The sequence below is a fragment of the Dromaius novaehollandiae genome, chromosome 36 (genome assembly GCF_036370855.1).
Source record: "Dromaius novaehollandiae isolate bDroNov1 chromosome 36, bDroNov1.hap1, whole genome shotgun sequence".
Lineage (NCBI taxonomy): Eukaryota > Metazoa > Chordata > Aves > Casuariiformes > Dromaiidae > Dromaius > Dromaius novaehollandiae.
The window spans coordinates 891783-918238 of NC_088135.1; the positions used below are offsets into that span (position 1 = coordinate 891783).

A 26456-nucleotide genomic window follows, 5' to 3' on the forward strand; every position below is an offset into this window, starting at 1 on the left:
CCCCCAGCCCCATAGCGCCCCCCCAGCCCCATAGCGTCCCCCCCAGCCCCACACCGACCCCCAGCCCCATAGCGTCCCCCCCAGCCCCACACCAACCCCCCCAGCCCCACACCGACCCCCCCCAGCCCCACACCGCCCCCCCAGCCCCATAGCGACCCCCCGCGCCCTCCAGCCTCCCCCCAGCCCCACAGCGCCTCCACCAGCCCCACACCGCCCCCCCCAGCCCCACACCGACCCCCCCAGCCCCACACCGACTCCCCCAGCCCCACAGCGAACCCCAGCCCCACAGCGCCCCCCCAGCCCCACAGCGGCCCCTCCAGCCCCACACCGCCCCCCCAGCACCATAGCGGCTCCCCCAGCCCCACACCGACCCCCCCCAGCCCCACACCGACTCCCCCAGCCCCACAGCGACCCCCCGCGCCCTCCAGCCTCCCCCCAGCCCCACACCGACCCTTCCGCTCCACAACGACCCCCAGCCCCATAGCGACTCCCCCAGCCCCACACCGACCCCCCCCAGCCCCACACCGCCCCCCCCAGCCCCACAGCGCGCCCCACACCGCCCCCCCCCCCCCCGCACCTTGTGCTGCCGCAGCAGGCAGGGCAGCAGCGTGAGCAGGCCGCCGTCGTGCACCACCCACCACACGTCCAGGCTCCCGCCGGCCCCGGCCCCGGCCCCGGCCCCGGCCCCGGCTCCGGCCCCGCCGGGGGGGGCCCCGGTCTCGGTCTCGGTCTCGGTCTCGGCCTCGGCCTCGCCGCCCCCCCCCGGCCAGGCGCCGCAGCCCTTGGCCACCAGCAGCGCCCGCCCCGCCGCCGCCGCCGCCCGCACCAGCCCTGGGGGGGGGGAATGGGGGGGGGGTTAGGGGCGCCGCCGTGGGGGGCTGCTATGGGGCGCGGGGGGGGGTGCTATGGGGCGCGGGAGGGGTGGGGGGGCCGCTATGGGGAGCGGGGGGCGCGGGGGGGGCTGCTATGGGGCGCGGGGGGGGCGCTATGGGGCGCGGGGGGGGTGGGGAGCCGCTATGGGGCGCGGGGGGGTGGTGGGGAGCCGCTATGGGGCACGGGGCGCCGCTATGGGGCGCGGGGGGGTGAGGGAGCCGCTATGGGGCGCGGGGGGGGCTGCTATGGGGAGCGGGGGGGTGGTGGGCAGCCGCTATGGGGCGCGGGGGGGGCTGCTATGGGGAGCGGGGGGGGTGGGGGGGGCCGCTATGGGGCGCGGGGGGGTGGTGGGGAGCCGCTATGGGGCACGGGGCGCCGCTATGGGGCGCGGGGGGGTGAGGGAGCCACTATGGGGCGCGGGGGGGGCTGCTATGGGGAGCGGGGGGGTGGTGGGCAGCCGCTATGGGGCGCGGGGGGGGCTGCTATGGGGAGCGGGGGGGTGGGGGGGGCCGCTATGGGGCGCGGGGGTGTGAGGGAGCCGCTATGGGGCGCGGGGGTGCGCTATGGGGTGCGGGGAGGTGGTGGGGGCCACTATGGGGCGCGGGGGGGCTGTGAGGGAGCCGCTAGGGGGCGCGGGGGGCAGCTAGGCGGCGCTATGGGGCGCGGGAGGGGTGGGGGGGGCCGCTAGGGGGCGCGGGGGGGGGCGCTATGGGGAGCGGGGGGGTGGGGGGAGCCGCTAGGGGGCGCTATGGGGCGCGGGAGGCCGCTAGGGGGCGCTACGGGGCGCGGGGGGGCTGTGAGGGAGCCGCTATGGGGCGCGGGAGGGTGGGGGAGGTCCGCTAGGGGGCGCTATGGGGCGCGGGGGGGGCTGCTATGGGGCGCGGGGAGGTGGTGGGGGCCGCTATGGGGCGCAGGGGGCAGCTAGGGGGCGCTATGGGGCGCGGGGGGGTGGGGGAGCCGCTATGGGGCGCGGGGGGGCCGCTATGGGGCGCGGGAGGGTGGTGGGGAGCCGCTAGGGGGCGCTATGGGGCGGGTGGCCGCTATGGGGCGCGGGGGGCTGTGAGGGAGCCGCTATGGGGCGCGGGGGGGGTGGTGGGGAGCCTCTATGGGGCGGGGGGGCGCTATGGGGCGCGGGGGGGTGGGGGGGCGCTAGGGATCTGCTATGGGGCACGGGGGGCCGTTAGGGGGCGCTATGGAGCGCGGGGGGGTGGGGGGGAGCCGCTATGGGGCGCGGGGGGTTGTGAGGGGGCTGCTATGGGGCGCGGGGGGCACTGGGGATGCGCTATGGGGTGTGGGGGGGTATCAGGGCTCTGCTATGGGGCGCAGGGGGGTGGTGGGGCTCCGCTATGGGGCGCAGGGGGGTGGTGGGGCTCTGCTATGGGGCGCGGGGGGGGCACGAGTGCATCTGGCCTCGGACCCCCCCCCAGCCCCACACGCGCCCCACATGTGCCCCCCCACCCCACACGCCCCCCCACATGCCCCAGCCCCACACGCGCCCCACAGAGACCCCCAGCCCCACACGCGCCCCACATGTGCCCCCACACACACCCCAGCCCCACACGTGCCCCCCATGTGCCCCCCCACCCCCCACGCCCCCCCACACACCCAGCCCCACACGCGCCCCACGTGTCCCCCCCCACACGCCCCAGCCCCACACGCGCCCCACAGAGACCCCCAGCCCCACACGTGCCCCACATGTGCCCCTGACCCCATTTGTGCCCCACACACGTCTCGAGCTGCCTCCAGCCCCACACGCGCCCCACACGTGCCCCCAGCCCCACACGTGTCTCCAGCCCCACATGCACTCCCAGCCCCACACGCACCCCACACATGCTCCAAACCCCACATGTGCCCCATATGCACTCTGAGCCCCACACGTGCCCCACACGCGCCCCACACGTGCCTCCAGCCCCACACATGCCCCACGTGCCTCCAGCCCCACACGTGCCCCACACACACTCCCAGCCCCACACATGCCCCACGTGCCTCCAGCCCCACACGTGCCCCACACACACTCCGTGCCCCACATGCGCCACACACGTGTCCCCAGCCCCACGTGTCCCCAGCCCCACATGTGCCTCCAGCCCCACACGCGCCCCACATGCCCCAGACTCCCCTATGAAGCTCCAGCCCCACACGTGCCTCCAGCCCCACACGCGCCCCTGGCCCCATTTGTGCCCCACACACGTCTCGAGCTGCCTCCAGCCCCACACGTGCCCCACACATCTCCAGCCCCACACGTGTCTCCAGCCCCACACGTGCCCCACACGTGCCTCCAGCCCCACATGCGCCCCACACGTCTCTCCAGCCCCACACGTGCCCCACACACCCCCAGCCCCACATGTGTCTCCAGCCCCACACGTGCCCCACACGTGTCTCCAGCCCCACACGCGCCCCACATGCACCACTCCCCTATGAAGCTCCAGCCCCACACGTGCCTCCAGCCCCCCACGTGCCCCACGCACGTCTCCAGCCCCCCACACACGTGTGGGGGGACTCACCGAGGAAGGCGCGGGCGGGCCGTGGGTCCGCCCCACGGCGTCGCCACCCCCTCGGCCACCCCAGCAGCAGGGCGTTGGGCCGCAGGGCGCCCAGGCCGCACCCCTGCCCCACACGTGTCTCCAGCCCCCACACACGCCCCACACACACCCCCAGCCCCACACGTGTCTCCAGCCCCACACGCGCCCCTGGCCCCATTTGTGCCCCACACACGTCTCGAGCTGCCTCCAGCCCCACACGCGCCCCACATGCGCCCCACATGCGCCCCCAGCCCCACACGTGTCTCCAGCCCCACACGTGCCCCACACACACTCTGTGCCCCACATGCGCCACACACGTGTCCCCAGCCCCACACGTGTCTCCAGCCCCACACGCGCCCCACACGTCTCTCCAGCCCCACATGTGCCCCACACGTGCCTCCACCCCACACGTGCCCCACACACACCCCCAGCCCCACACGCGCCCCACACACACTCCCAGCCCCACACGTGCCCCACACACACCCCCAGCACCACACGTGCCCCACACAGACTCCCAGCCCCACATGCGCCACACACGTGTCCCCAGCCCCACACACGTCTCCAGCCCCACACATGTCTCCAGCCCCACGCGCGTCTCCAGCCCCCCACGCGCGCCCCCAGCACCCCACAGACGCGGGGGGACTCACCGAGGAAGGCGCGGGCAGGCCGTGGGTCCGCCCCACGGCGTCGCCAGCCCCGGGGCCACCCCAGCAGCAGGGCGTTGGGCCGCAGGGCGCCCAGGCCGCACCCCTGCCCCACACGTGCCCCACACGCGCCCCCAGCCCCACACGTGTCTCCAGCCCCACACGCGCCCCACATGTCTCCAGCCCCACACGTGCCTCCAGTCCCACACATGCCCCACACGCGCCCCCAGCCCCACACGCACCCCGGGCCCCACACGTGCCCCACACGTGTCTCCAGCCCCACACGTCTCCAGCCCCACACATGTCTCCAGCCCCACACGTGCGCCACACACGTCTTGAGCTGCCTGCAGCCCCACATGTGCCCCACACACACTCCGTGCCCCACATGTGCCCCACACGTGCCCCCAGCCCCACACCTGCCTCCAGCCCCACACGTGCCCCACACGTGTCTCCAGCCCCACACGTGCCCCACACGTGCCCCACATGCCCCAGACTCCCCTATGAAGCTCCAGCCCCCCACGCGCGCCCCCAGCGCCCCACACGTGTGGGGGGACTCACCGAGGAAGGCGCGGGCGGGCCGTGGGTCCGCCCCACGGCGTCGCCACCCCCTCGGCCACCCCAGCAGCAGGGCGTTGGGCCGCAGGGCGCCCAGGCCGCACCCCTGCCCCACACGTGCCCCACACGCGCCCCCAGCCCCACACGTGTCTCCAGCCCCACACGCGCCCCACACGTCTCCAGCCCCACACGTGCCTCCAGTCCCACACGTGCCCCACACGTGCCCCACATGTGTCTCCAGCCCCACACATGCCCCACACGCGCCCCCAGGCCCACACGCACCCCGGGCCCCACACGTGCCCCACACGTGTCTCCAGCCCCACACGTCTCCAGCCCCACACATGTCTCCAGCCCCACACGTGCGCCACACACGTCTTGAGCTGCCTGCAGCCCCACATGTGCCCCACACACACTCCGTGCCCCACATGTGCCCCACACGTGCCCCCAGCCCCACACGTGTCTCCAGCCCCACACGTGCCCGTCTCCAGCCCCACATGTCTCCAGCCCCACACGTGCCCCACACACACACCCAGCCCCACACGTGTCTCCAGCCCCACACGTGTCTCCAGCCCCACACGTGCCCCACACGTCTCCAGCGCACGTGTCTCCAGCCCCACACGTGTCTCCAGCCCCACACGTGCCCCACACGTGTCCCCAGCCCCACATGTGTCTCCAGCCCCACACGTGCCCCACACGTGTCTCCAGCCCCACACATGTCCCCAGCCCCACACGTGCCCCCAGCCCTACACACGTCTCCAGCCCCCCACGCGCGCCCCCAGCGCCCCACACACGTGTGGGGGGACTCACCGAGGAAGGCGCGGGCGGGCCGTGGGTCCGCCCCACGGCGTCGCCACCCCCTCGGCCACCCCAGCAGCAGGGCGTTGGGCCGCAGGGCGCCCAGGCCGCACCCCTGCACCAGCTGCGCCAGCCCCTCGGCCGCCCGCGGAGCCACCAGCGCCTGGGCGAAGCCCCGCAGCCCCGCGGCCGCCATGTGCCCCCGCAGCTCCTGGGGACACGGGGGGGACACGGGGGGGACACGGGGGGACGGGGGGGGGACATGGGGGGACATGGGGGGACATGGGGGGACATGGAGGGACATGGGGGGACATGGAGGGACATGGGGGACATGGGAGACATGGGGGGACATGGGGGACATGGGGGACATGGAGGGACATGGAGGGACATGGAGGGACATGGGGGGACATGGGGGACATGGGGGACATGGGGGACATGGGGGGACATGGAGGGACATGGAGGGACATGGGGGACATGGGGGACATGGGACATGGGGGACATGGGGGGACATGGAGGGACATGGAGGGACATGGGGGACATGGGGGACATGGGACATGGGGGACATGGGGGGACATGGAGGGACATGGGGGGACATGGGGGACATGGGGGACATGGAGGGACATGGGGGACATGGGGGACATGGGACATGGGGGACATGGGGGGACATGGGGGACATGGAGGGACATGGGGGGACATGGAGGGACATGGGGGACATGGGGGACATGGAGGGACATGGAGGGACATGGGGGACATGGGGGGACATGGAGGGACATGGAGGGACATGGGGGACATGGGGGACATGGGACATGGGGGACATGGGGGGACATGGGGGACATGGAGGGACATGGGGGGACATGGAGGGACATGGGGGACATGGGGGACATGGAGGGACATGGAGGGACATGAGGGGACATGGACATGGGGGGACATGGGGGACATGGGGGGACATGGAGGGACATGGAGGGACATGGGGGACATGGAGGGACATGGAGGGACATGGGGGACATGGAGGGACATGGAGGGACATGAGGGGACATGGGGGGACGGGGGGGACACGGGGGGGACACGGGGGGACGGGGGGATGTGGGGGGACGGGGGGGACACGGGGACGTGGGGGGACATGGGGGGACATGGGGGGACATGGGGGGACATGGGGGGACGGGGGGGACACGGGGGGGACACGGGGGAGACACGGGGATGTAGGGGGACACGGGGGGACATGGAGGGACACAAACAGGGGGGACACAAATGTCAGCACCTCTGCTAGCAATGCCAGCAGGGGCCCAGGCGTCCAGGAAAGGGCCCAGGCGTCCCAGAACGGGCCCAGGCATCCAAGGAAGGGGCCCAGGCGTCCGGGAAAAGGGCCCAGGCATCCCGGAACGGACCCAGGTGTCCGGGAGGGGCCCAGGCATCCGGGAAAGGGGCCCAGGTGTCCGGGAAAGGGCCCAGGTGTCCGGGAAAAGGGCCCAGGCGTCTGGCAAGAGGGGCCCAGGTGTCCGGGGAAGGGGCCCAGGCGTCCGGGAAAAGGGCCCAGGCGTCCGGGAAAGGGCCCAGGTGTCCGGGGAAGGGGCCCAGGCGTCCGGGAAAAGGGCCCAGGCGTCCGGGGAAGGGGCCCAGGTGTCCGGGAAAGGGGCCCAGGCGTCCGGGTGCCCCCCGGGGCGGGAGAGGGGGTTGGGTGCCCCGAGAGGGCCCAGGTGTCCAGGAAAGGGCCCAGGCGTCCGGGTGCCCCCTGGGGCGGGAGAGGGGGTTGGGTGCCCTGAGAGGGGCCCAGGCGTCCGGGAAAAGGGCCCAGGCGTCCGGGAGAGGGGCCCAGGCGTCCGGGAGAGGGGCCCAGGCGTCCGGGAAAGGGCCCAGACATCTGGGAAAGGGGCCCAGGCGTCCGGGAAAGGGGCCCAGGCGTCCGGGAAAAGGGCCCAGGCGTCCGGGAAAAGGGCCCAGGCGTCTGGCAAGAGGGGCCCAGGCGTCCGGGAAAGGGCCCAGACATCTGGGAGAGGGGCCCAGGCGTCCGGGAAAGGGGCCCAGGCGTCCAGGAAAAGGGCCCAGGCGTCCGGGAAAAGGGCCCAGGCGTCCGGGGCGAGAGGGGCCCAGGCGTCCGGGGCGGCACCCACCTTCTCAGCAGCCCGCGCCCGCTCGGGGGCCTCCAGGAAGTCGCCGGGGACGATGGAGGCCACGACCGTGAGGCCGCCGCCGGCCTTGAGCTGGGCGGCCACCGCCAGCAGCCAGGGCTGCTTCACCCGCAGCTCCTCGTCCAGCTTCAGCAGCACCAGCAGCTGCGGCCTGCGGGAGGGGCCCAGGCGTCCGGGAGAGGGCCCAGGCGTCCGGGAGAGAGCCCAGGCGTCCGGGGAGGGGCCCAGGCGTCCGGGAAAAGGGCCCAGGCGTCCGGGAAAGGGCCCAGGTGTCCAGGAGGAGCCCAGGCGTCCGGGAGGGGCCCAGGTGTCCGGGAAAGGGGCCCAGGCGTCCGGGAAAAGGGCCCAGGCGTCCGGGGAGGGGCCCAGGCATCCGGGAGAGGGGCTCAGGCGTCCGGGAAAGGGACCCAGGCGTCCGGGAAAAGGGGCCCAGGCATCCGGGGAGGGGCCCAGGCGTCCGGGAGAGGGGCCCAGCCATCCGGGAAAAGGGGCCCAGGCGTCCGGGGAAGGGGCCCAGGCGTCCGGGGAAGGGCCCCAGGTGTCCGGGGAGGGGCCCAGGCGTCCGGGAAAGGGGCCCAGGCGTCCGGGCGCGCTCACCTCCAGTTCTTGCTGTACTGCGGTGCCTCCTCCAGCCGCAGCAGGGCGAAGTGGGCGGCGCTGAGCGACAGCCCCCGCAGCCCGTCGCCCCACTCCTTCTCCGCCCTGCGGGGGAAACGGGGCCCAGGCGTCCGGGTGAGGGGCCCAGGCGTCCGGGGAAAGGGCCCAGGCACCCGGGAAAGGGCCCAGGTGTCCCCAGAGAGACCCAAGTGTCTGGGAAAGGGGCCCAGGCATCCAGGAAGGGACCCAGGAGTCCATGGTGGGACCAAGATGCCCCAGGGAGGGGCCCAGGCGTCCGGGAGGGGCCCAGGTGTCCCCAGAAGGACCCAGGTGTCCAGGGAAAGGGCCCAGGCGTCCGGGGAAGGGGCCCAGGTGTCCGGGGAGGGGCCCAGGTGTCCCCAGAAGGGCCCAGGCGTCCGGGGAGGGGCCCAGGTGTCCGGGAGAGGGGCCCAGGTGTCCGGGAAAGGGCCCAGGCGTCCGGGAGAGGGGCCCAGGCGTCCGGGAGAGGGGCCCAGGCGTCCGGGGAGGGAGCAAGGTGCCCAGGGGTCCCGGGGAGGGGCCCAGGCGTCCGGGAAAAGGGCCCAAGCGTCCGGATGAGGGGCCCAGGCGTCCGGGAGAAGGGGCCCAGGCATCTGGGAGAAGGGGCCCAGGCGTCCGGGGCGCCGCTCACCCCTGGAACTCCAGGTACTTGTAGGCGGTGCCGGCGATGCCCAGGGCGATGGCGGCGCAGGGCCACGAGGCCACGAACATCAGCACCAGGCAGAGCCCCGCCCCCGCCAGCGACAGCCCCCTGCGGGCGGACGGGAGGGGCCCAGGCGTCCGGCGAGGGGCCCAGGCGTCCGGGCGGGACCCCAACCCCACCGGCGAAGGGCCCAGGCGTCCGGCTCACCAGTGGTAGTAGGGCAGGCGGGGCCGCCAGGCCGGGGCGCGCAGGAGGCTCTGCAGGGCGCACGCCAGGTTCACGGCCAGGTAACACGTCAGCAGGAACCTGCAGGGGCGGACGGGAGCGTGTCGGGCCGTGTCGGGCCGTGTTGGGTCGTGTCGGGCCGTGTTGGGTCGTGTTGGGCCTTGTTGAGCCGTGTTGGGCCTTGTTGGGCCTTCTTGGGTCGTGTTGACCCGTGTTGGGCCGTGTTCGGCTGTGTTGGGCCCATGTTGGGTTGTGTTGGGCCGTGTTGGGCCGTGTTGACGTGTGTTGGGCCATGTTGGGTCGTGTTGGGCCTTGCTGACCCGTGTTGGGCCGTGTTGGGCGGTGTTCGGTCGTGTTGGGCCCATGTTGGGTCGTGTTGGGCCATGTTGACGTGTGTTGGGCCGTGTTGGGTCGTGTTGGGTCATGTTGGGTCGTGTTGGGTCGTGTTGGGCCCATGTTGGGTTGTGTTGGGCCTTGTTGAGCCGTGTTGGGCCATGTTGGGTCATGTTGGGGCTTCTTGGGTCGTGTTGACCCGTGTTGGGCCATGTTCGGCTGTGTTGGGCCCGTGTTGGGTTGTGTTGGGCCGTGTTGACCCGTGCTGGGCCTTGTTGATGTGTGTTGGACCGTGTTGGGTCTTGCTGACCCGTGTTGGGCCGTGTTGGGCCCATGTTGGGTCGTGTTGGGTCGTGTTGGGCCTTGTTGACGTGTGTTGGGTCGTGTTGGGCTTGCTCACCCGTGTTGGGCCATGTTGGGCTGTGTTGGGCCACACTGACCCGTGTTGGGCTGTGTTGGGCCTTGTTGGGCTGTGTTGACCCATGTTGGGCCGTGCTGGACCGTGCTGGGCCGTGTTGGGCCTTGTTGACCCGTGTTGGGCCATGTTGGGCCGTGTTGGGTCGTGTTGGGTCGTGTTGGGTCGTGTTAGGCCCATGTTGGGTCGTGTTGAGCCTTGTTGAGCCGTGTTGGGCCATGTTGAGCCATGTTGGGCCATGTTGGGCTGTGTTGGGCCTTGTTGACCCGTGTTGGGCCATGCTGGGCCGTGTTGGGTCATGTCGGGCCATGTTGGGTCGTGTTGGGCCTTGTTGAGCCGTGTTGGGCCCATGTTGGGTCGTGTTGGGCCTTGTTGACGTGTGTTGGGCCGTGTTGGGTCGTGTTGGGCCTTGCTGACCCGTGATGGGCCGTGTTGGGCGGTGTTCGGTCCTGTTGGGCCCATGTTGGGTCGTGTTGGGCCTTGCTCATCCGTGCTGGGTCATGTTGGGCCCATGTTGGGTCGTGTTGGGTCGTGTTGGGCCTTGTTGGGCTGTGTTGGGCCATGTTGGGTCGTGTTGGGTCTTCCTGACCCGTGTTGGGACGTGTTGGGTTGTGTTGGGCCATTTTGGGCCATGCTGGACCGTGTTGGGCCATGTTGGGTCATGATGGGACATGTTGGGCCATGCTGGGCCATGTCGGGCCGTGTTGACCCATGTTGGGCCATGTTGAGTCATGTTGGGCCATGTTGGCCTCTGTTGGGCCACACTGACCCGTGTTGGACTGTGTTGGGCCTTGTTGGGTCTTGATGGGTTGTGTTGACCCATGTTGGGCCGTGCTGGACCGTGTTGGGCCTTGTTGACCCGTGTTGGGCCATGCTGGGCCATGTTGGGCTCTGTTGGGTCGTGTTGGGTCGTGTTAGGCCCATGTTGGGTCATGTTGGGCCATGTTGGGTTGTGTTGAGCCTTGTTGTGCCCTGTTGACCCATGTTGGGCCGTGTTGTGCCATGTTGAGCCGTGTTGGGCCATGTTGAGCCATGTTGGGCCATGTTGGGCTGTGTTGGGCCTTGTTGACCCGTGTTGGGCCACGTTGGGTCGTGTTAGGTCATGTTGGGCCCATGTTGGGTCATGTTGGGCCCATGCTGGGCCCATGTTGGGCCATGCTGACCCGTGTTGGGCTGTGCTGGGCCATGTTGGGGCGTGTTGAGTCATGTCGGGCCATGTTGGGTCATGTTGGGCTTTGTTGACCCGTGTTGACCCGTGTTGGGCCATGTTGAGCCATGTTGGGCCATGTTGACCCATGTTGGGCCGTGTTGTGCCATGTTGAGCCGTGTTGGGCCATGTTGGGCTGTGTTGGGCCTTGTTGACCCGTGTTGGGCCTTGTTGGGCCGTGTTGGGTCGTGTTGGGCCCATGTTGGGTCGTGTTGGGCCCATGTTGGGTCGTGTTGGGCCTTGTTGGGCCTTGTTGACCCGTGTTGGGCTGTGTTGGGCCTTGTTGGGTCGTGTTGGGCCGTGCTGGGCCATGTTGGGGCATGTTGACCTGTGTTGTGCCATGTTGAGCCATGTCGGGCCATGTTGGGCTTTGTTGACCCGTGTTGGGCCGTGTTGGGCCGTGTTGGGCCTTGTTAACCTGTGTTGAGCCATGTCGGGCCATGCTGACCCATGTTGGGCCGTGCTGGGCCATGTTGGGGCGTGTAGAGCCATGTTGGGGCGTGTTGAGCCATGTCGGGCCATGTCGGGCCATGTTGGGCTTTGTTGAGCCGTGTTGACCTGTGTTGGGCCGTGTTGACCCGTGTTGGACCATGTTAACTCATGTTGACCTGTGCTAGGCCATGCTAACCCGTGTTGGCCCGTGTTGACTCGCGTTGACCCGTGTTGGCCCGTGTTGACTCGTGTTGACCCGTGTTGGCCCGTGTTCACCCGTGTTGACCCGTGTTCACCCGTGTTGACTCGTATTGTCCTATGTCGACTCGTGTTGTCCCATGTCAACACGTGTTGACCTGCTCTGGGCCATGCTGACCTGCGTTGACCTGTGTTGGCCTATGTTGACCCGTGTCGACCCGTGTCGGCCCATGTTGACTAGCGTTGACCTGCGCTGACGTGTGCTGACCTGTGTTGACCTATGTTGACCCGTGTTGACCTGTGTTGACCCGTGTTGACCCACGCTGGCTCCCCTTGAAGCGTGTCGACCCGTGTAGACCCGCGCGCCCGTGTTCCCCCCCCCCGCCCCCCGCCCCACACGCGTGCGCCCCACGCACACGGAGAAGATGGGCGCCACCAGGTCGAGGGAGGCCACGAGGACGCCGAGCTCGGCGATGGCCGCCGTCAGCACCAGGGCCCACACGGGCTCCTTGCCGTCCTCGCCGGGCACCAGCACCTGCGGGGGGGGGGGGGACACGCGGCGACACGCTAAGGGGGGGGCGGCGGGGCGGCCCCCAAACGCGGTGGGACGCGATGGCACGGGACAACACGGGACAACACGCAAGAGCACGAGGGGTGAGGGAGGGTGGTGGGAGGGTCCTCGTGCACCGAGGGGGCCCAAAATGCCCCAAAAGGCCCCAAAATGCCCCAAAAGCCTCAACATGTGATAACACGTGATAACACGCTAAGAGCGAACGTGGCCACAGAAGCTGGGCACGCCTTCAACATGCACCGAGGTGGCCTAAAAGGCCCTAAAGTGCCCCAAAAAGCCTGAAAAAGCCCTCAAAGACCCCGACACGTGATCACACGCGATAACACGCTAAGACCAAAAGTGGCCGGAGAAACCAGTGACACCGTCACCATGCACCGAGATGGCCTAAAAGGCCCTAAAGTGCCCCAAAATGCCCCCAAAAGCCGCAAAATTCCCCAAAATGTAGTAACATGTGATCACATGCGATAACACGCTAAGAGCGAAAGTGGCGGGAGAAGCCGGTGACGCCGTCGCCATGCACCGAGGTGGCCTGAAAGGCCCCAAAGTGCCCCAAAAAGCCCCAAAAACCCCTCAAGGACCCCGACACGCAATAACATGCGATAACACGCTAAGAGCAAAAGTGGCTGGAGAAACCAGTGACACCGTCACCTTGCACCGAGATGGCCTAAAAGGCCCTATAGTGCCCCAAAATGCCCCAAAATGCCCCCAAAATGCCCCAAAATGTGGTAACACACGATAACATGCAAAAACACGCGCTAACACGCCAAGAGCGAAAGCAGTGGAAGAAGTCGCTGACGCCATCGCCATGCGCCAAAGTGGCCTAAAAGGCCCCAAAGTGCCCCAAAAAGCCCCCAAAAACCCCTCAAGGACCCCGACACGCAATAACATGCGATAACACGCTAAGAGCGAACGTGGCGGGAGAAGCCACTGACACCGTCACCATGCAGCAAGGTGGCCCAAAAGGCCCTAAAATGTCCCCAAAAGGCCCCAAACGCCCCCAAAAGCCCCAAAATGTGGTAACACACGATAACACGTGATAACACGCGATAACACGCCAAGAGCGAAAGTACTGGGAGAAGCTGGTGACGCCTTCAACATGCCCCGAGGTGGCCTAAAAGGCCCCAAAATGCCCCAAAATGCCCCCAAAATGCCCCAAAATGTGGTAACACACGATAACACGCAAAAACACGCGCTAACACGCCAAGAGCGAAAGCGGTGGAAGAAGTCGCTGACGCCATCGCCATGCGCCAAAGTGGCCTAAAAGGCCCAAAAGTGCCCCAAAAAGCCCCAAAAACCCCTCAAGGACCCCAACACGCAATAACATGCGATAACACGCTAAGAGTGAAAGCAGTGGGAGAAGTCGCTGACGCCATCGCCGTGCACCGAGGTGGCCTGAAAGGCCCTATAGTGCCCCAAAATGCCCCAAAATGCCCCCAAAATGCCCCAAAATGTGGTAACACACGATAACACGCAAAAACACGCGCTAACACGCCAAGAGCGAAAGCGGTGGGAGAAGTCGCTGACGCCATCGCCATGCGCCAAAGTGGCCTAAAAGGCCCCGAAACGCCCCGAAACGCCCCGAAACGCCGCGGCGGGCCCCGGCGGGGGCGGGGGACGGTGGCCCGGCGGCGTGTCCCCCCCCGCCCCGCCCCGCCCCGCCCCCCGCGCGCGGCTCACGTGGAGGCCCGGCAGGGCGCGGAGGCGGCCCAGCCCCCGCAGCAGCCCCGGGGCGGCGGCCAGGCAGCGGAGGGCGGCGGCCAGGGCGGCCATGGCGGCGGCGGCCACGGCCACGGCGGGCGAGGGCCACGTCAGGGTCCCCAGCGGCGGCGTCCCCCGCAGCGCCGCCCCGAACCTGCGGGGACACGGCGGGGACACGCGTGTGGGGAGGGCGGGGACGGGGGGAGGCGGCGACGCGCGGGGACGTGGGGGCACGTTGGGGACACGTGTGGGGACACGTGTGGGGACACGGGACACGCCAGGGACGTGGGGACACGTGTGGGGACATTGGGACACGCTGGGACATGGGGACACTGGGGCGTGTGGGGACACGTGGGGACATGGGACACGCCAGGGACACGGGGACATGGGGACATTGGGGCATGTGGGGACACGTGTGGGGACATGGGACACGCCAGGGACACGGGGACGTGGGGACATGAGGGGACACGTGTGGGGACATGGGACACACCAGGGACATGAGGACATGGGACACGCCAGGGACATGGGGACATGGGACACGTTGGGGACACAGGGACACGCCAGGGACGTGGGGACACGTGTGGGGACATTGGGACACGCTGGGACATGGGGACACTGGGGCGTGTGGGGACACGTGTGGGGACATGGGACACGCTGGGACATGGGGACACTGGGGCGTGTGGGGACACTGGGACATGGGACACGCTGGGACACGGGGACGTGGGGACATGAGGGGACACGTGTGGGGACATGGGACACGCCAGGGACGTGGGGACATGGGACATGCCAAGGACACAGGGACATTGGGACACGTTGGGGACACAGGGACACGCCAGGGACGTGGGGACACGTGTGGGGACATTGGGACATGGGACACGCTGGGACATGGGGACACTGGGGCGTGTGGGGACACGTGGGGACATGGGACACGCCAGGGACACGGGGACGTGGGGACATGAGGGGACACGTGTGGGGACATGGGACACGCCAGGGACACGGGGATGTGGGACACGTGTGGGACATGGGACACGCTGGGACATGGGGACACTGGGGCATGTGGGGACACGTGTGGGGACATGGGACATGCCAGGGACATGGGACACGCCAGGGACATGGAGACATGGGACACGCCAAGGACACGGGGACATGGGGACACATTGGGGACACAGGGACACGCCAGGGACGTGGGGACACGTGTGGGGACATTGGGACATGGGACACGCTGGGACACGGGGACATGGGACACGCCAGGGCCACGGGGACACATGGGGACATGCTGGCGACACAGAGACACGTTGGGGACATGTAGGGACACATCAAGGAGCCGGGGACACGTGTGGGGACGCGGTGGGGACATCAGGGACCCGGTGGGGACATGGGGACATGGGACACGCCGGTGACATGGGGACATTGGGGCACGTGGGGACACGCTGGGGACATGTAGGGACACATGGGGAGCTGGGGACACACGTGGGGACATGGGGACACGGTGGGGACATCGGGGACCCGGTGGGGACACGGTGACATGGGGACACGCGTGGGGATGTTGGGACGCGGGGACACGACACGGGGACATGGGGACCTGCTGGGGACATCGGGGGACACCGGGGACATGGTGACACGTCGGGGACACGTCGGGGACGTGTTGGGACGCGGTGACACCTCGGGGACACGGTGACACGATGGGGTCATGGTGACACGTCGGGGACACGTCGGGGACGTATCAGGACGCGGTGACACCTCGGGGACACGGTGACACCTCGGGGACACGGTGACACGTAGGAGGTGTGTTGGGGACACGGGGACACGTTGGGGTCACGGTGACACGTCGGGGACACATCGGGGACGTGTCGGGACGCGGTGACACCTCGGGGACACGGTGACACGTGGGGGTGTGTTGGGGACACGGTGACACGTTGGGGTCACGGTGACACGGGGACACGTCGGGGACACATTGGGGACACGTCGGGGACACGTCGGGGACATCTCGGGACGCGGTGACACCTTGGGGACACGGTGACACGTGGGGGTGTGTTGGGGGCACGGTGACACGGGGTCACGGTGACACGGGGACACATTGGGGACACGGTGACACGTCGGGGACACGTCGGGGACACGTCGGGGACACGTCGGGACGCGGTGACACCTCGGGGACATGGTGACACCTCGGGGACACGGTGACACGTGGGGGTGTGTTGGGGACACGGTGACACATTGGGGTCACGGTGACACGGTGACACGTCGGGGACGCGTCGGGGACGTGTCGGGACGCGGTGACACCTCGGGGACACGGTGACACGTGGGGGTGTGTTGGGGACACGGTGACACGTTGGGGTCACGGTGACACGTTGGGGTCACGGGGACACGGGGACACGTCAGGGACACGTGGACACGTTGGGGACACGTTGGGGACACGGTGACACGTCGGGGACACGTCGGGACGCGGTGACACCTCGGGGACACGGTGACACGTGGGGGTGTGTTGGGGACACGGTGACACGTTGGGGTCACGGTGACACGTTGGGGTCACGGTGACATGTCGGGGACACATTGGGGACGTGTCGGGACGCGGTGACACCTCGGGGACACGGTGACACGTTGGGGTCACGGTGACACGGGGACACGTCGGGGACACGTCAGGGACGTCTCGGGACGCGGTGACACCTCGGGGACACGGTGACACCTCGGGGACACGGTGACACGTGGGGGTGTGTTGGGGACACGGTGACACGTCGGGGTCACGGGGACACGGGGACACGTCGGGGACACGGTGACACGTCGGTGACACGTCGGGGACACGTCGGGACGCGGTGACACCTCGGGGACACGGTGACACGTGGGGGTGTGTTGGGGACACGGTGACACGTTGGGGTCACGGTGACACGGGGACACGTTGGGGACACGGTGACACGTTGGGGACACGTCGGGGACGTGTCAGGACGCGGTGACACCTTGGGGACACGGTGAAACCTCGGGGACACGGTGACACGTGGGGGTGTGTTGGGGGCACAGTGACACGTTGGGGTCACGGGGACACGGGGACATGTCGGGGACACGGTGACACGTCGGGGACACGTCGGGGACGTGTCGGGACGCGGTGACACCTCGGGGACACGGTGACACCTCGGGGACACGGTGACACGTGGGGGTGTGTTGGGGACACGGTGACACCTCGGGGACACGGTGACATGTAGGGGCTGTGTTGGGGACACGGTGACACCTCGGGGACACGGTGACATGGGGACACGGGGACACGTCGGGGACACGTCGGGGACGTGTCGGGACGCGGTGACACCTCGGGGACACGGTGACACGTGGGGGTGTGTTGGGGACACGGTGACACGTTGGGGTCACGGTGACACGGGGACACGTCGGGGACGCGTTGGGGACGCGTTGGGGACACTCACTTGTCGCGCAGGACGGCGCCGTCCACGCAGGCGCCCAGCAGGGTGGCGCTGCCCCCGTCTGCTCCGTCAAGGACCCCAAAACGCCCGGAAACGGCCCCAAAACGGGGCCCCGAAACGCCCCGAACCGCCCCAAAACGGGAGCCGCCCCCCCGACGCCCCAAAACGCCCGGAAACGGCCCCAAAACGGGGCCCCGAAACCCCCCGAACCGCCCCAAAATAGGCATCCCCCCCCCCGACACCCAATTCCCTCTGAAATAACCCCAAAATGGGGGCTGGAAATGACCTGAAATCCCCCCAAGTCGACCCAAAATAGGACTCCCCAAAACGAGCCAAATAGCCCCAAAACAGGCACCCCAAACCCCCCACATCGCCCCAAAATGGGACCCCCAAAACCCTCTGAATTAGCCCCAAAATGAGACCCCGAGCTGGGATAACCAAAACCCCCAGAAACTGCCCCAAAATGGGACCCCAAAACCCCTCAAACTGCCCCAAAGCGGGAATCCCTAAATGTCCCCAAAACGCCCCAAAACGGAGTCCCAAAACTCTCCCAAACCAGGAACCCCAAAACCCCCAGAAACTGCCCCAAAACGGGACCCCAAAACCCCTCAAACCGCCCCAAAATGGGACCCCAAATCCCCCTAAACCGCCCCAAAATGAGAATCCCCAAATCCCCCTGAAACACCCCAAAATGAACCCTCAAAACCCCCCCAAACCCCCAAACCAGGAACCCCAAAATCCCCTGAAATAGCCCCAAAACGAGACCCCACCTGGCACAACCAAAACCCCCAGAAACCGCCCCAAAAACGGGACCCCGAAACCCCCTAAACCGCCCCAAAACGAGACTCCCCAAATCCCACTAAACCGCCCCAAAATGAGAATCCCCAAATCCCACTAAACCGCCCCAAAACGAGACTCCCCAAATCCCCCCAAAACGCCCCAAACCCACCCGAAACGCCCCCTTTTTTGGGCGCCGTTCTCCTATTTTTGGGTCCCTCCCGCCTTTTTTGGGTGCAAATCCCCCTTTTTTGGCGGGTCGGGGCATTTTTGGGCCCAAAACACCGTTTTTTGGGGGTCGTCGGGCCCCGTTTTGGGGCGAAAGCGGCCGCTTTTGGGGCGGATGCAGATGAGGAAGGCGACGGCGGCGGCGCCGAAGGTCCCGGCCGGGACGGAGCGGGGGGGGTCGGCCAGGGGCCCCGGGGCGGCGGCTGCCAGCAGCCCTGCCCGGACGCCGGGGCCCCTCAGCCTGGGAGCCCCCAACCCGGACGCCTGGGCCCCTTCCCGCATGCCTGGGCCCCGTTTCCCGGACGCCTGGGCCCCGTTTCCCGGACGCCTGGGCCCCTCTCCCGGAGACGTGGGCTCCTTTCCCGGACGCCTGGGCCCCCCCCAACCCGGACGCCTGGGCCCTTTCCCCGACACGTGGGCCCCTCTCTCCCGGACGCCTGGGCCCCTCCCGGACACCTGGGCCCCTTCCCCGGACGCCTGGGCCCTTTCCCGGACGCCTGGGCCCCTCCCCGGACACCTGGGCCCCTTTCCCGGACGCCTGGGCCCCTTTTCCCGGACGCCTGGGCCCCTCTCCCAGACGCCTGGGCCCCTCCCCGGACACCTGGGCCCCTTTCCCAGACGCCTGGGCCCCTTTCCCGGACGCCTGGGCCCCTCTCCCCCCGGACGCCTGGGCCCCTCATCCCGGACGCCTGGGCCCCTCCCCCGGACACCTGGGCCCTTTCCCAGACGCCTGGGCCCCTCCCGGACGCCTGGGCCCCTCCCTGGACGCCTGGGCCCCTCTCCGAGATGCCTGGGCCCCTCGTCCCGGACACCTGGGCCCCTCATCCCGGACGCCTGGGCCCCTTTCCCGGACGCCTGGGCCCCTTTCCCGGATTCCTGCCCCCCTCCCCGGACGCCTGGGCCCCTCTCCCGGACGCCTGGGCCCTTTTCCCGGACGCCTGGGCCCTTTTCCCGGACGCCTGGGCCCTCTCCCGGACGCCTGGGCCCCTTTTCCCGGACGCCTGGGCCCTTTTCCCGGACGCCTGGGCCCCTCTTGTCCCGGACGCCTGGGCCCCTCTCCCGGACGCCTGGGCCCCTTTCCCGGACGCCTGGGCCCCTTCCCCGGACGCCTGGGCCCCTTTTCCTGGACGCCTGGGCCCCTTTCCCGGATGCCTGGGCCCCTTTCCCGGACGCCTGGGCCCCTTTTCCTGGACGCCTGGGCCCCTTCCCCGGACGCCTGGGCCCCTCCCCAGACACCTGGGCCCCTTCCCCGGACACCTGGGCCCTTTCCCGGACGCCTGGGCCCTTTCCTGGACGCCTGGGCCCCTCTCCCCCCGGACGCCTGGGCCCTTTCCCAGACGCCTGGGCCCCTCTCCCCCCGGACGCCTGGGCCCCTCCCCGGACGCCTGGGCCCCTTTTCCCGGACGCCTGGGCCCTTCCCTGGACGCCTGGGCCCCTTTCCCGGACGCCTGGGCCCCTCCCGGACGCCTGGGCCCCTCATCCCGGACGCCTGGGCCCCTCTCCCCCCGGACGCCTGGGCCCCTCTCCCGGACGCCTGGGCCCTCTCCCTCCCGGCGGGGGGCAGGACTCACCGGGCGCCAGGGGGAAGACGAGGCCGAGGACGAGGCCGAAGGAGCCTCCGGGCGCCGCCGCCTTCTCCAGCCGCTCGCCCGGCGCCCCGGGGCGGGGCCACAGGTTCCCTGCGGCGGCCATCTTGTCACGCCAACCCCCCCCGGCGGCCATCTTGTCACGCCAACCCCCCCGGCGGCCATCTTGTCACGCCAACCCCCGGCGGCCATCTTGTCACGCCAACGCCAACTGCCCTGGCAGCCATCTTGTCACGCCAATCCCCCAGCCCCACCTGGCGGCCATCTTGTCATGCCAATGCCAACCGCCTTGGCGGCCATGTTGACATATGTCAAGGTGGATAAACACCTCGTCGTGGCGGCCATCTTGACATATGTCAAGGCGTGTTACCCATGCCATGGAACCACCCGCAACGGCGGCCATCTTGACATATGTCAAGGCAGGTAGACACCTCACCACGGCGGCCATCTTGGCGTATGTCAAGGCAGGTAGACATCTCGTCATGGCGGCCATCTTGACATGCGTCAAGGCAGATAGACAGCTCGCCATGGCGGCCATCTTGACATACGTCAAAGCAGGTAAACACCTCACTGTGGCTGCCATCTTGACATATGTCAAGGCGTGTTACCCATGCCATGGAGTCACCCACAACGGCGGCCATCTTGACATATGTCAAGGCAGGCAGACACCTGGCCGTGGCGGCCATCTTGACATACGTCAAGGCAGGTAGACACCTCGCCGTGGCGGCCATCTTGACACATGTCAAGGCAGATAGACACCTCGCTGTGGCGGCCATCTTGACATACGTCAAGGCAGGTAGACACCTCGCCATGGCAGCCATCTTGACATACGTCAAGGCGGGTAGACACCTCACCGTGGCAGCCATCTTGACGTATGTCAAAGCAGGTAAACACCTCGCCACAGCGGCCATCTTGACACATGTCAAGGCAAGTAGACACCTCGCCATGGCAGCCATCTTGACATATGTCAAGGCAGATAGACAGCTTGCCGTGGCAGCCATCTTGGCATACGTCAAGGCAGGTAGACACCTCACTGTGGCGGCCATCTTGACATACGTCAAGGCATGTTACCCATGCCATGGAGCCACCCACAACGGCGGCCATCTTGACATACGTCAAGGCAGGCAGACACCTCGCCATGGCGGCCATCTTGACATACGTCAAGGCGGGTAGACACCTTGCCGTGGCGGCCATCTTGACATGCGTCAAGGCAGATAGACAGCTCGCCATGGCGGCCATCTTGACATATGTCAAGGCAAGTAGATACCTTGCCGTGGCGGCCATCTTGACATATGTCAAGGCGGGTAAACACCTCACCACGGTGGCCATCTTGACGTATGTCAAGGCGGGTAGACACCTCACCACGGCAGCCATCTTGACACATGTCAAGGCAAGTAGACACCTCGCCATGGCGGCCATCTTGACATACGTCAAGGCAGATAGACAGCTCGCCATGGCGGCCATCTTGACATATGTCAAGGCGGGTAGACACCTCGCCGTGGCGGCCATCTTGACATACGTCAAGGCGTGTCCAGCCCGCCATGGAACCGCCCACCACGGCGGCCATCTTGACCCACGCCACCCCGCGCGCGCAGCCCGCCCCGGCGGCCATCTTGGCCCGCCCCAAGCGAGGCGGCGCCGCCCCCCCCCGCGCACACGCGTGTGCTCACCGGCGAGCACGCCGCTGGCCAGGCCGGGCACCGCGGGCAGGACGCTGCCGTTGCCGTCGGCGGGGGGGCCGCAGCGGGGGCCCCGGCACGGCGGGTCTTGGGGGCGCGCCGGGGCCCCCTCGGGCCGGCCGCAGGCCTCCAGCGCCGCCACCGTCCGGTTGCTCAGGAGACACACGCTAAGGGGGGGGAAACGACACGCGTGTTAGAGCGTGTTGGAGCATGTTAGCGCGTGTTTTCCTGCGATTTTGGGTGGTTTCGGGTGTTTTTTGGCCTGTTTTGGGGCCCCGGTTGGTCTCCACCGCCGCCAGCGTCCGACTGTTGACAAAAAACACGCTAAGAAAGAAAGAGAAGAAACCAACACGCATGTTAGAGCATGTTGGAGCATGTTAGCACGTGTTTTCCTGCGATTTTGGGTGGTTTCGGGTGTTTTTCGGCCTGTTTTTAGGCCCCGGTCGGTCTCCACCGCCGCCAGCGTCCGACTGTTGGCAAAAAACACGCTAAGAAAGAAACAAAAGAAACCAACATGCATGTTAGAGCATGTTGGAGCATGTTAGCGCGTGTTTTCCTGTGATTTTGGGTGGTTTCGGGTGTTTTTTGGCCTATTTTTAGGCCCCCGGTCGGTCTCCACCGCCGCCAGCGTCCGACTGTTGACAAAAAACACGCTAAGAAAGAAAGAGAAGAAACCAACACGCATGTTAGAGCATGTTGGAGCATGTTAGCACGTGTTTTCCTGCGATTTTGGGTGGTTTCGGGTGTTTTTCGGCCTATTTTTAGGCCCCCGGTCGGTCTCCACCGCCGCCAGCGTCCGACTGTTGACAAAAAACACGCTAAGAAAGAAAGAGAAGAAACCAACACGCATGTTAGAGCATGTTGGAGCATGTTAGCACGTGTTTTCCTGCGATTTTGGGTGGTTTCGGGTGTTTTTGGCCTGTTTTGGGGCCCCGGTCGGTCTCCACCGCCGCCAGCGTCCGACTGTTGACAAAAAACACGCTAAGAAAGAAAGAGAAGAAACCAACACGCATGTTAGAGCATGTTGGAGCATGTTAGCACGTGTTTTCCTGCGATTTTGGGTGGTTTCGGGTGTTTTTTGGCCTGTTTTTAGGCCCTGGTTGGTCTCTACAGGCGCCAACGTCCGGTTGTCGAGAAAAAACACGTTAAAAAGGAAAGAAAAAAGACCAACACATGTGTTAGAGCATGTTGTAACGTGTTAGTGCGTGTTCGGCAGCGATTTTGGGTGTTTTCGGGTGTTTTTTGGCCTGTTTTGGGGTCCTGATTGGTCTCTACATCCACCAACACCCACATAAGCAGCAAAAACATGTTAAAACCAGGAAAACCCTTGGGTGTGTTGCCGTGTGCTTGCATGTTATTGCGTGTTCCGCCATATTTTGCCCCCCCAATGCATCTCCAAGCCCCCCACAACCCACCAAAGCAGCAAAAACCCGCCAAGAGCCAGAAAACCCTTGCGTGCGCTGGCATGTTATTGCGTGTCGTGGCGTGTTCCACCATATTCTGGCCCTCCAACACGTCTCCAAGCCCCCCACAACCCATGTAAGCACCAAAAACACGCCAAGAGCCAGAAAACCCTTGTGTGTGTTGGCATGTGTTAGCGTGTGGTGGCGTATTGTTGTGTGTTATCACGTGTTCCACCGTATTCTGGTCCCCTAACATGTCTCCAAGCCCCCCACCACCCAGACAAACAGCAAAAACACGCCAAAAGCAGGAAAACCCTCACGTGCGTTGGCGTGTCATTGCATGTTATCACGTGTTCCACCGTATTCTGGTCCCCTAACATGTCTCCAAGCCCACCACCACCAACATAACCACCAAAAACACGCCAAGAGAGGGAAAACCCTTGCATGTATTGGCATGTTGTTGCGTGTTATTGCATGTTCAGCATAGTTTGGTCCCCCAACATGTCTCCAAGCCCACGCACACCCATATAAGCACCAAAAACACGCCAAGAGAGCAAAAACCCTTGCGTGTGTTGGCATGTTGCGTGTTATTGCGTGTTCCACCATATTTTGCCCCCCCAGTGCATCTCCAAGCCCCCCACAACCCATATAAGCACCAAAAACACGCCAAGAGCAGGAAAACACTCGCGTGTGTTGGCGTGTGCTTGCATGTTATTGCGTGTTCCGCCATATTTTGCCCCCCCAGTGCATCTCCAAGCCCCCCACAACCCACCGAAGCAGCAAAAACCCGCCAAGAGCAGGAAAACGCTCGCGTGTGTTGGCGTGTGCTTGCGTGTTATTGCATGTTCCACCATATTTTGCCCCCCCAATGCATCTCCAAGCCCCCCACAACCCACCGAAGCAGCAAAAACACGCCAAGAGCAGGAAAACGCTCGCGTGTGTTGGCGTGTGCTTGCGTGTTATTGCATGTTCCACCATATTTTGCCCCCCCAATGCATCTCCAAGCCCCCCACAACCCACCGAAGCAGCAAAAACACGCCAAGAGCAGGAAAACGCTCGCCTGCGTTGGCGTGTTGTGGCGTGTCGTGGCGTGTTCCACCCTATTCTGGCCCTCCAACACATGTCCAAGCCCCCCACAACCCACATAAGCACCAAAAACACGCCAAGAGCCAGAAAACCCTTGCGTGTGTTGGCATGTTGTTGCGTGTTATTGCGTGTTCCGCCACATTTTGCCCCCCAGTGCATCTCCAAGCCCCCCACAACCCACCGAAGCAGCAAAAACCCGCCAAGAGCAGGAAAACGCTCGCGTGCGTTGGCATGTTGTTGTGTGTTATTGCGTGTTCCGCCATATTTTGCCCCCCCAGTGCATCTCCAAGCCCCCCACAACCCACCTGAGCCCCAAAAACACGCCAAGAGCAGGAAAACGCTCACGTGCGTTGGCATGTTGTTGCGTGTCGTGGCGTGTTCCACCACATTTTGCCCCCCCAATGCATCTCCAAGCCCCCCACAACCCACCGAGGCAGCAAAAACCCGCCAAGAGCAGGAAAACGCTCGCGTGCGTTGGCATGTTGTTGCGTGTTATTGCGTGTTCCACCATATTTTGCCCCCCCAATGCATCTCCAAGCCCCCCACAACCCACCAAAGCAGCAAAAACCCGCCAAGAGCAGGAAAACGCTCGCGTGCGTTGGCGTGTTGCGGCGTGTTCTCGCGTGTCGCGGCGCGGGGGGGCTCACCGGAAGGCCGGGGGGGCGGCGGCGGAGCGGAGGGCGCCGGCGAGGAGGCCGAGGAGGCCGAGGAGGAGGGCGGCGAGGCCGAGGGGCGCCAGGCGGCGGGCGGGCCGGGGCGCCAGGCCGGTGCCGAGGGCGAGGAGGGCGAGGAAGGCCGAGCCGTAGAGGCGCCCGTTGTTGAGGCGCGCCGGGGCCCCCGGTCCCGCGAAGGCGGCCGCCTGCGGCGCCACGTACACCTGGAGGGAGGCGTCGTCGGGCGCGGGACGGTGGCCCGGAGGGAGGCGGGACGTCCCCGGGGCCACGCGGGACGTCCCCAAGGCCACGCGGGGCCACGCGGGGTGACACGGGTGGACGTGGACGGACACGGGACGTCCCCAAGGCCATGCGGGGTGACACAGGTGGACACGGGGTGACACGGGTGGACATGGATGGACACGGGACGTCCCCAAGGCCATGTGGGGTGACACAGGTGGACACGGGATGTCCCCAAGGCCACATAGATGGACACGGGTGGACATAGAGGGACATGTGACGTCCCCAAGACTACACGGGGCGACACGGGTGGACGTGGACGGACACGGGACGTCCCCAAGGCCATGCGGATTGACACAGGTGGACACGGGACGTCCCCAAGGCCACACATGTGGACACGGATGACCATAGATGGACACGGGGCGTCCCCAAGGCCACACGTGTGGACACGGATGACCATAGATGGACACGGGACGTCCCCAAGGCCATGCGGGGTGACGCAGGTGGACGCGGGATGTCCCCAAGGCCACACGGATGGACACGGGTGGACATAGAGGGACATGGGACGTCCCCAAGGCCACACAGGGGAACGTGGATGGACATGGGTGGACATGGGACGTCCCCAAGGCCACACGGGTGGACACGGGTGGACACGGGTGGACATAGAGGGACATGGGACGTCCCCAAGGCCACACAGGGGAACGTGGATGGACATGGGTGGACATGGGACATCCCCAAGGCCACACGGGTGGACACGGGTGGACACGGGACGTCCCCAAGGCCATGCGGGGTGACGCAGGTGGACACGGGACGTCCCCAAGGCCACACGGATGGACACGGGTGGACATAGAAGGACATGTGATGCCCCCAAGGCCACACGGATGACCATAGATGGACACGGGACGTCCCCAAGGCCACACGTGAGGACAAGGATGACCGTAGATGGACACGGGACGTCCCCAAGGCCACACGGGTGGACACAGATGACCATACATGGACACGGGACGTCCCCAAGGCCACACGTGAGGACACGGATGACCGTAGATGGACACGGGACGTCCCCAAGGCCACACGTGTGGGCATGGATGACCATAGATGGACACGGGACGTCCCCAAGGCCACACAGGGTGACACGGGTGGACACGGGACGTCCCCAGGGCCACACGGGGTGGACACGGGAGGCCACGGGAGGCCACCAGGGAGGCGTGTGGCGGGACACGGGCGCACACGCGTGTCGGGGCGGGGGCGTCGCTCACCAGCAGGGTCTCGGCGGCGCCCAGGGCGGCCATGGCGGCGGCGAAGGCGACGCCCAGGAACCAGCAGAGCCCGGCGGCACCGCCCACCTCGGGGCCCAGCGCCCGCCCCAGCAGGGCCACCGCGTCCCCTTCTGTGCGCGGGGGGGGGACACCGTCATGCCCGGACGCCTGGGCCCCTTTCCCGGACGCCTGGGCCCTTTCCCGGACGCCTGGGCCCCTTTCCCGGATGCCTGGGCCCCTCTCCCGGACGCCTGGGCCCCTCCCGGATGCCTGG

The 26456-nt window shown here is 67.0% G+C and overlaps 1 protein-coding gene across 1 annotated transcript in view; it reads right to left on the reverse strand.

Annotated features, from left to right (window-relative positions):
* LOC135325353 (solute carrier family 12 member 6-like) overlaps positions 1–26456 on the reverse strand; it is a 37363-nt gene that overhangs the window by 4458 nt on the left and 6449 nt on the right. Inside the window, exons 6-20 of the mRNA XM_064503321.1 lie at positions 26183–26313; positions 24681–24910; positions 21536–21711; positions 19851–19958; positions 18258–18494; positions 17278–17335; positions 13850–14024; positions 12018–12136; positions 8999–9097; positions 8780–8899; positions 8110–8214; positions 7495–7663; positions 5339–5597; positions 3375–4034; positions 578–831 (exon numbers count right to left, since the gene is read on the reverse strand). Coding sequence (XP_064359391.1) covers positions 578–831; positions 3375–4034; positions 5339–5597; positions 7495–7663; positions 8110–8214; positions 8780–8899; positions 8999–9097; positions 12018–12136; positions 13850–14024; positions 17278–17335; positions 18258–18494; positions 19851–19958; positions 21536–21711; positions 24681–24910; positions 26183–26313 — 2900 coding nt within the window. The remainder of the gene's footprint in view (positions 1–577; positions 832–3374; positions 4035–5338; positions 5598–7494; positions 7664–8109; positions 8215–8779; positions 8900–8998; positions 9098–12017; positions 12137–13849; positions 14025–17277; positions 17336–18257; positions 18495–19850; positions 19959–21535; positions 21712–24680; positions 24911–26182; positions 26314–26456) is intronic.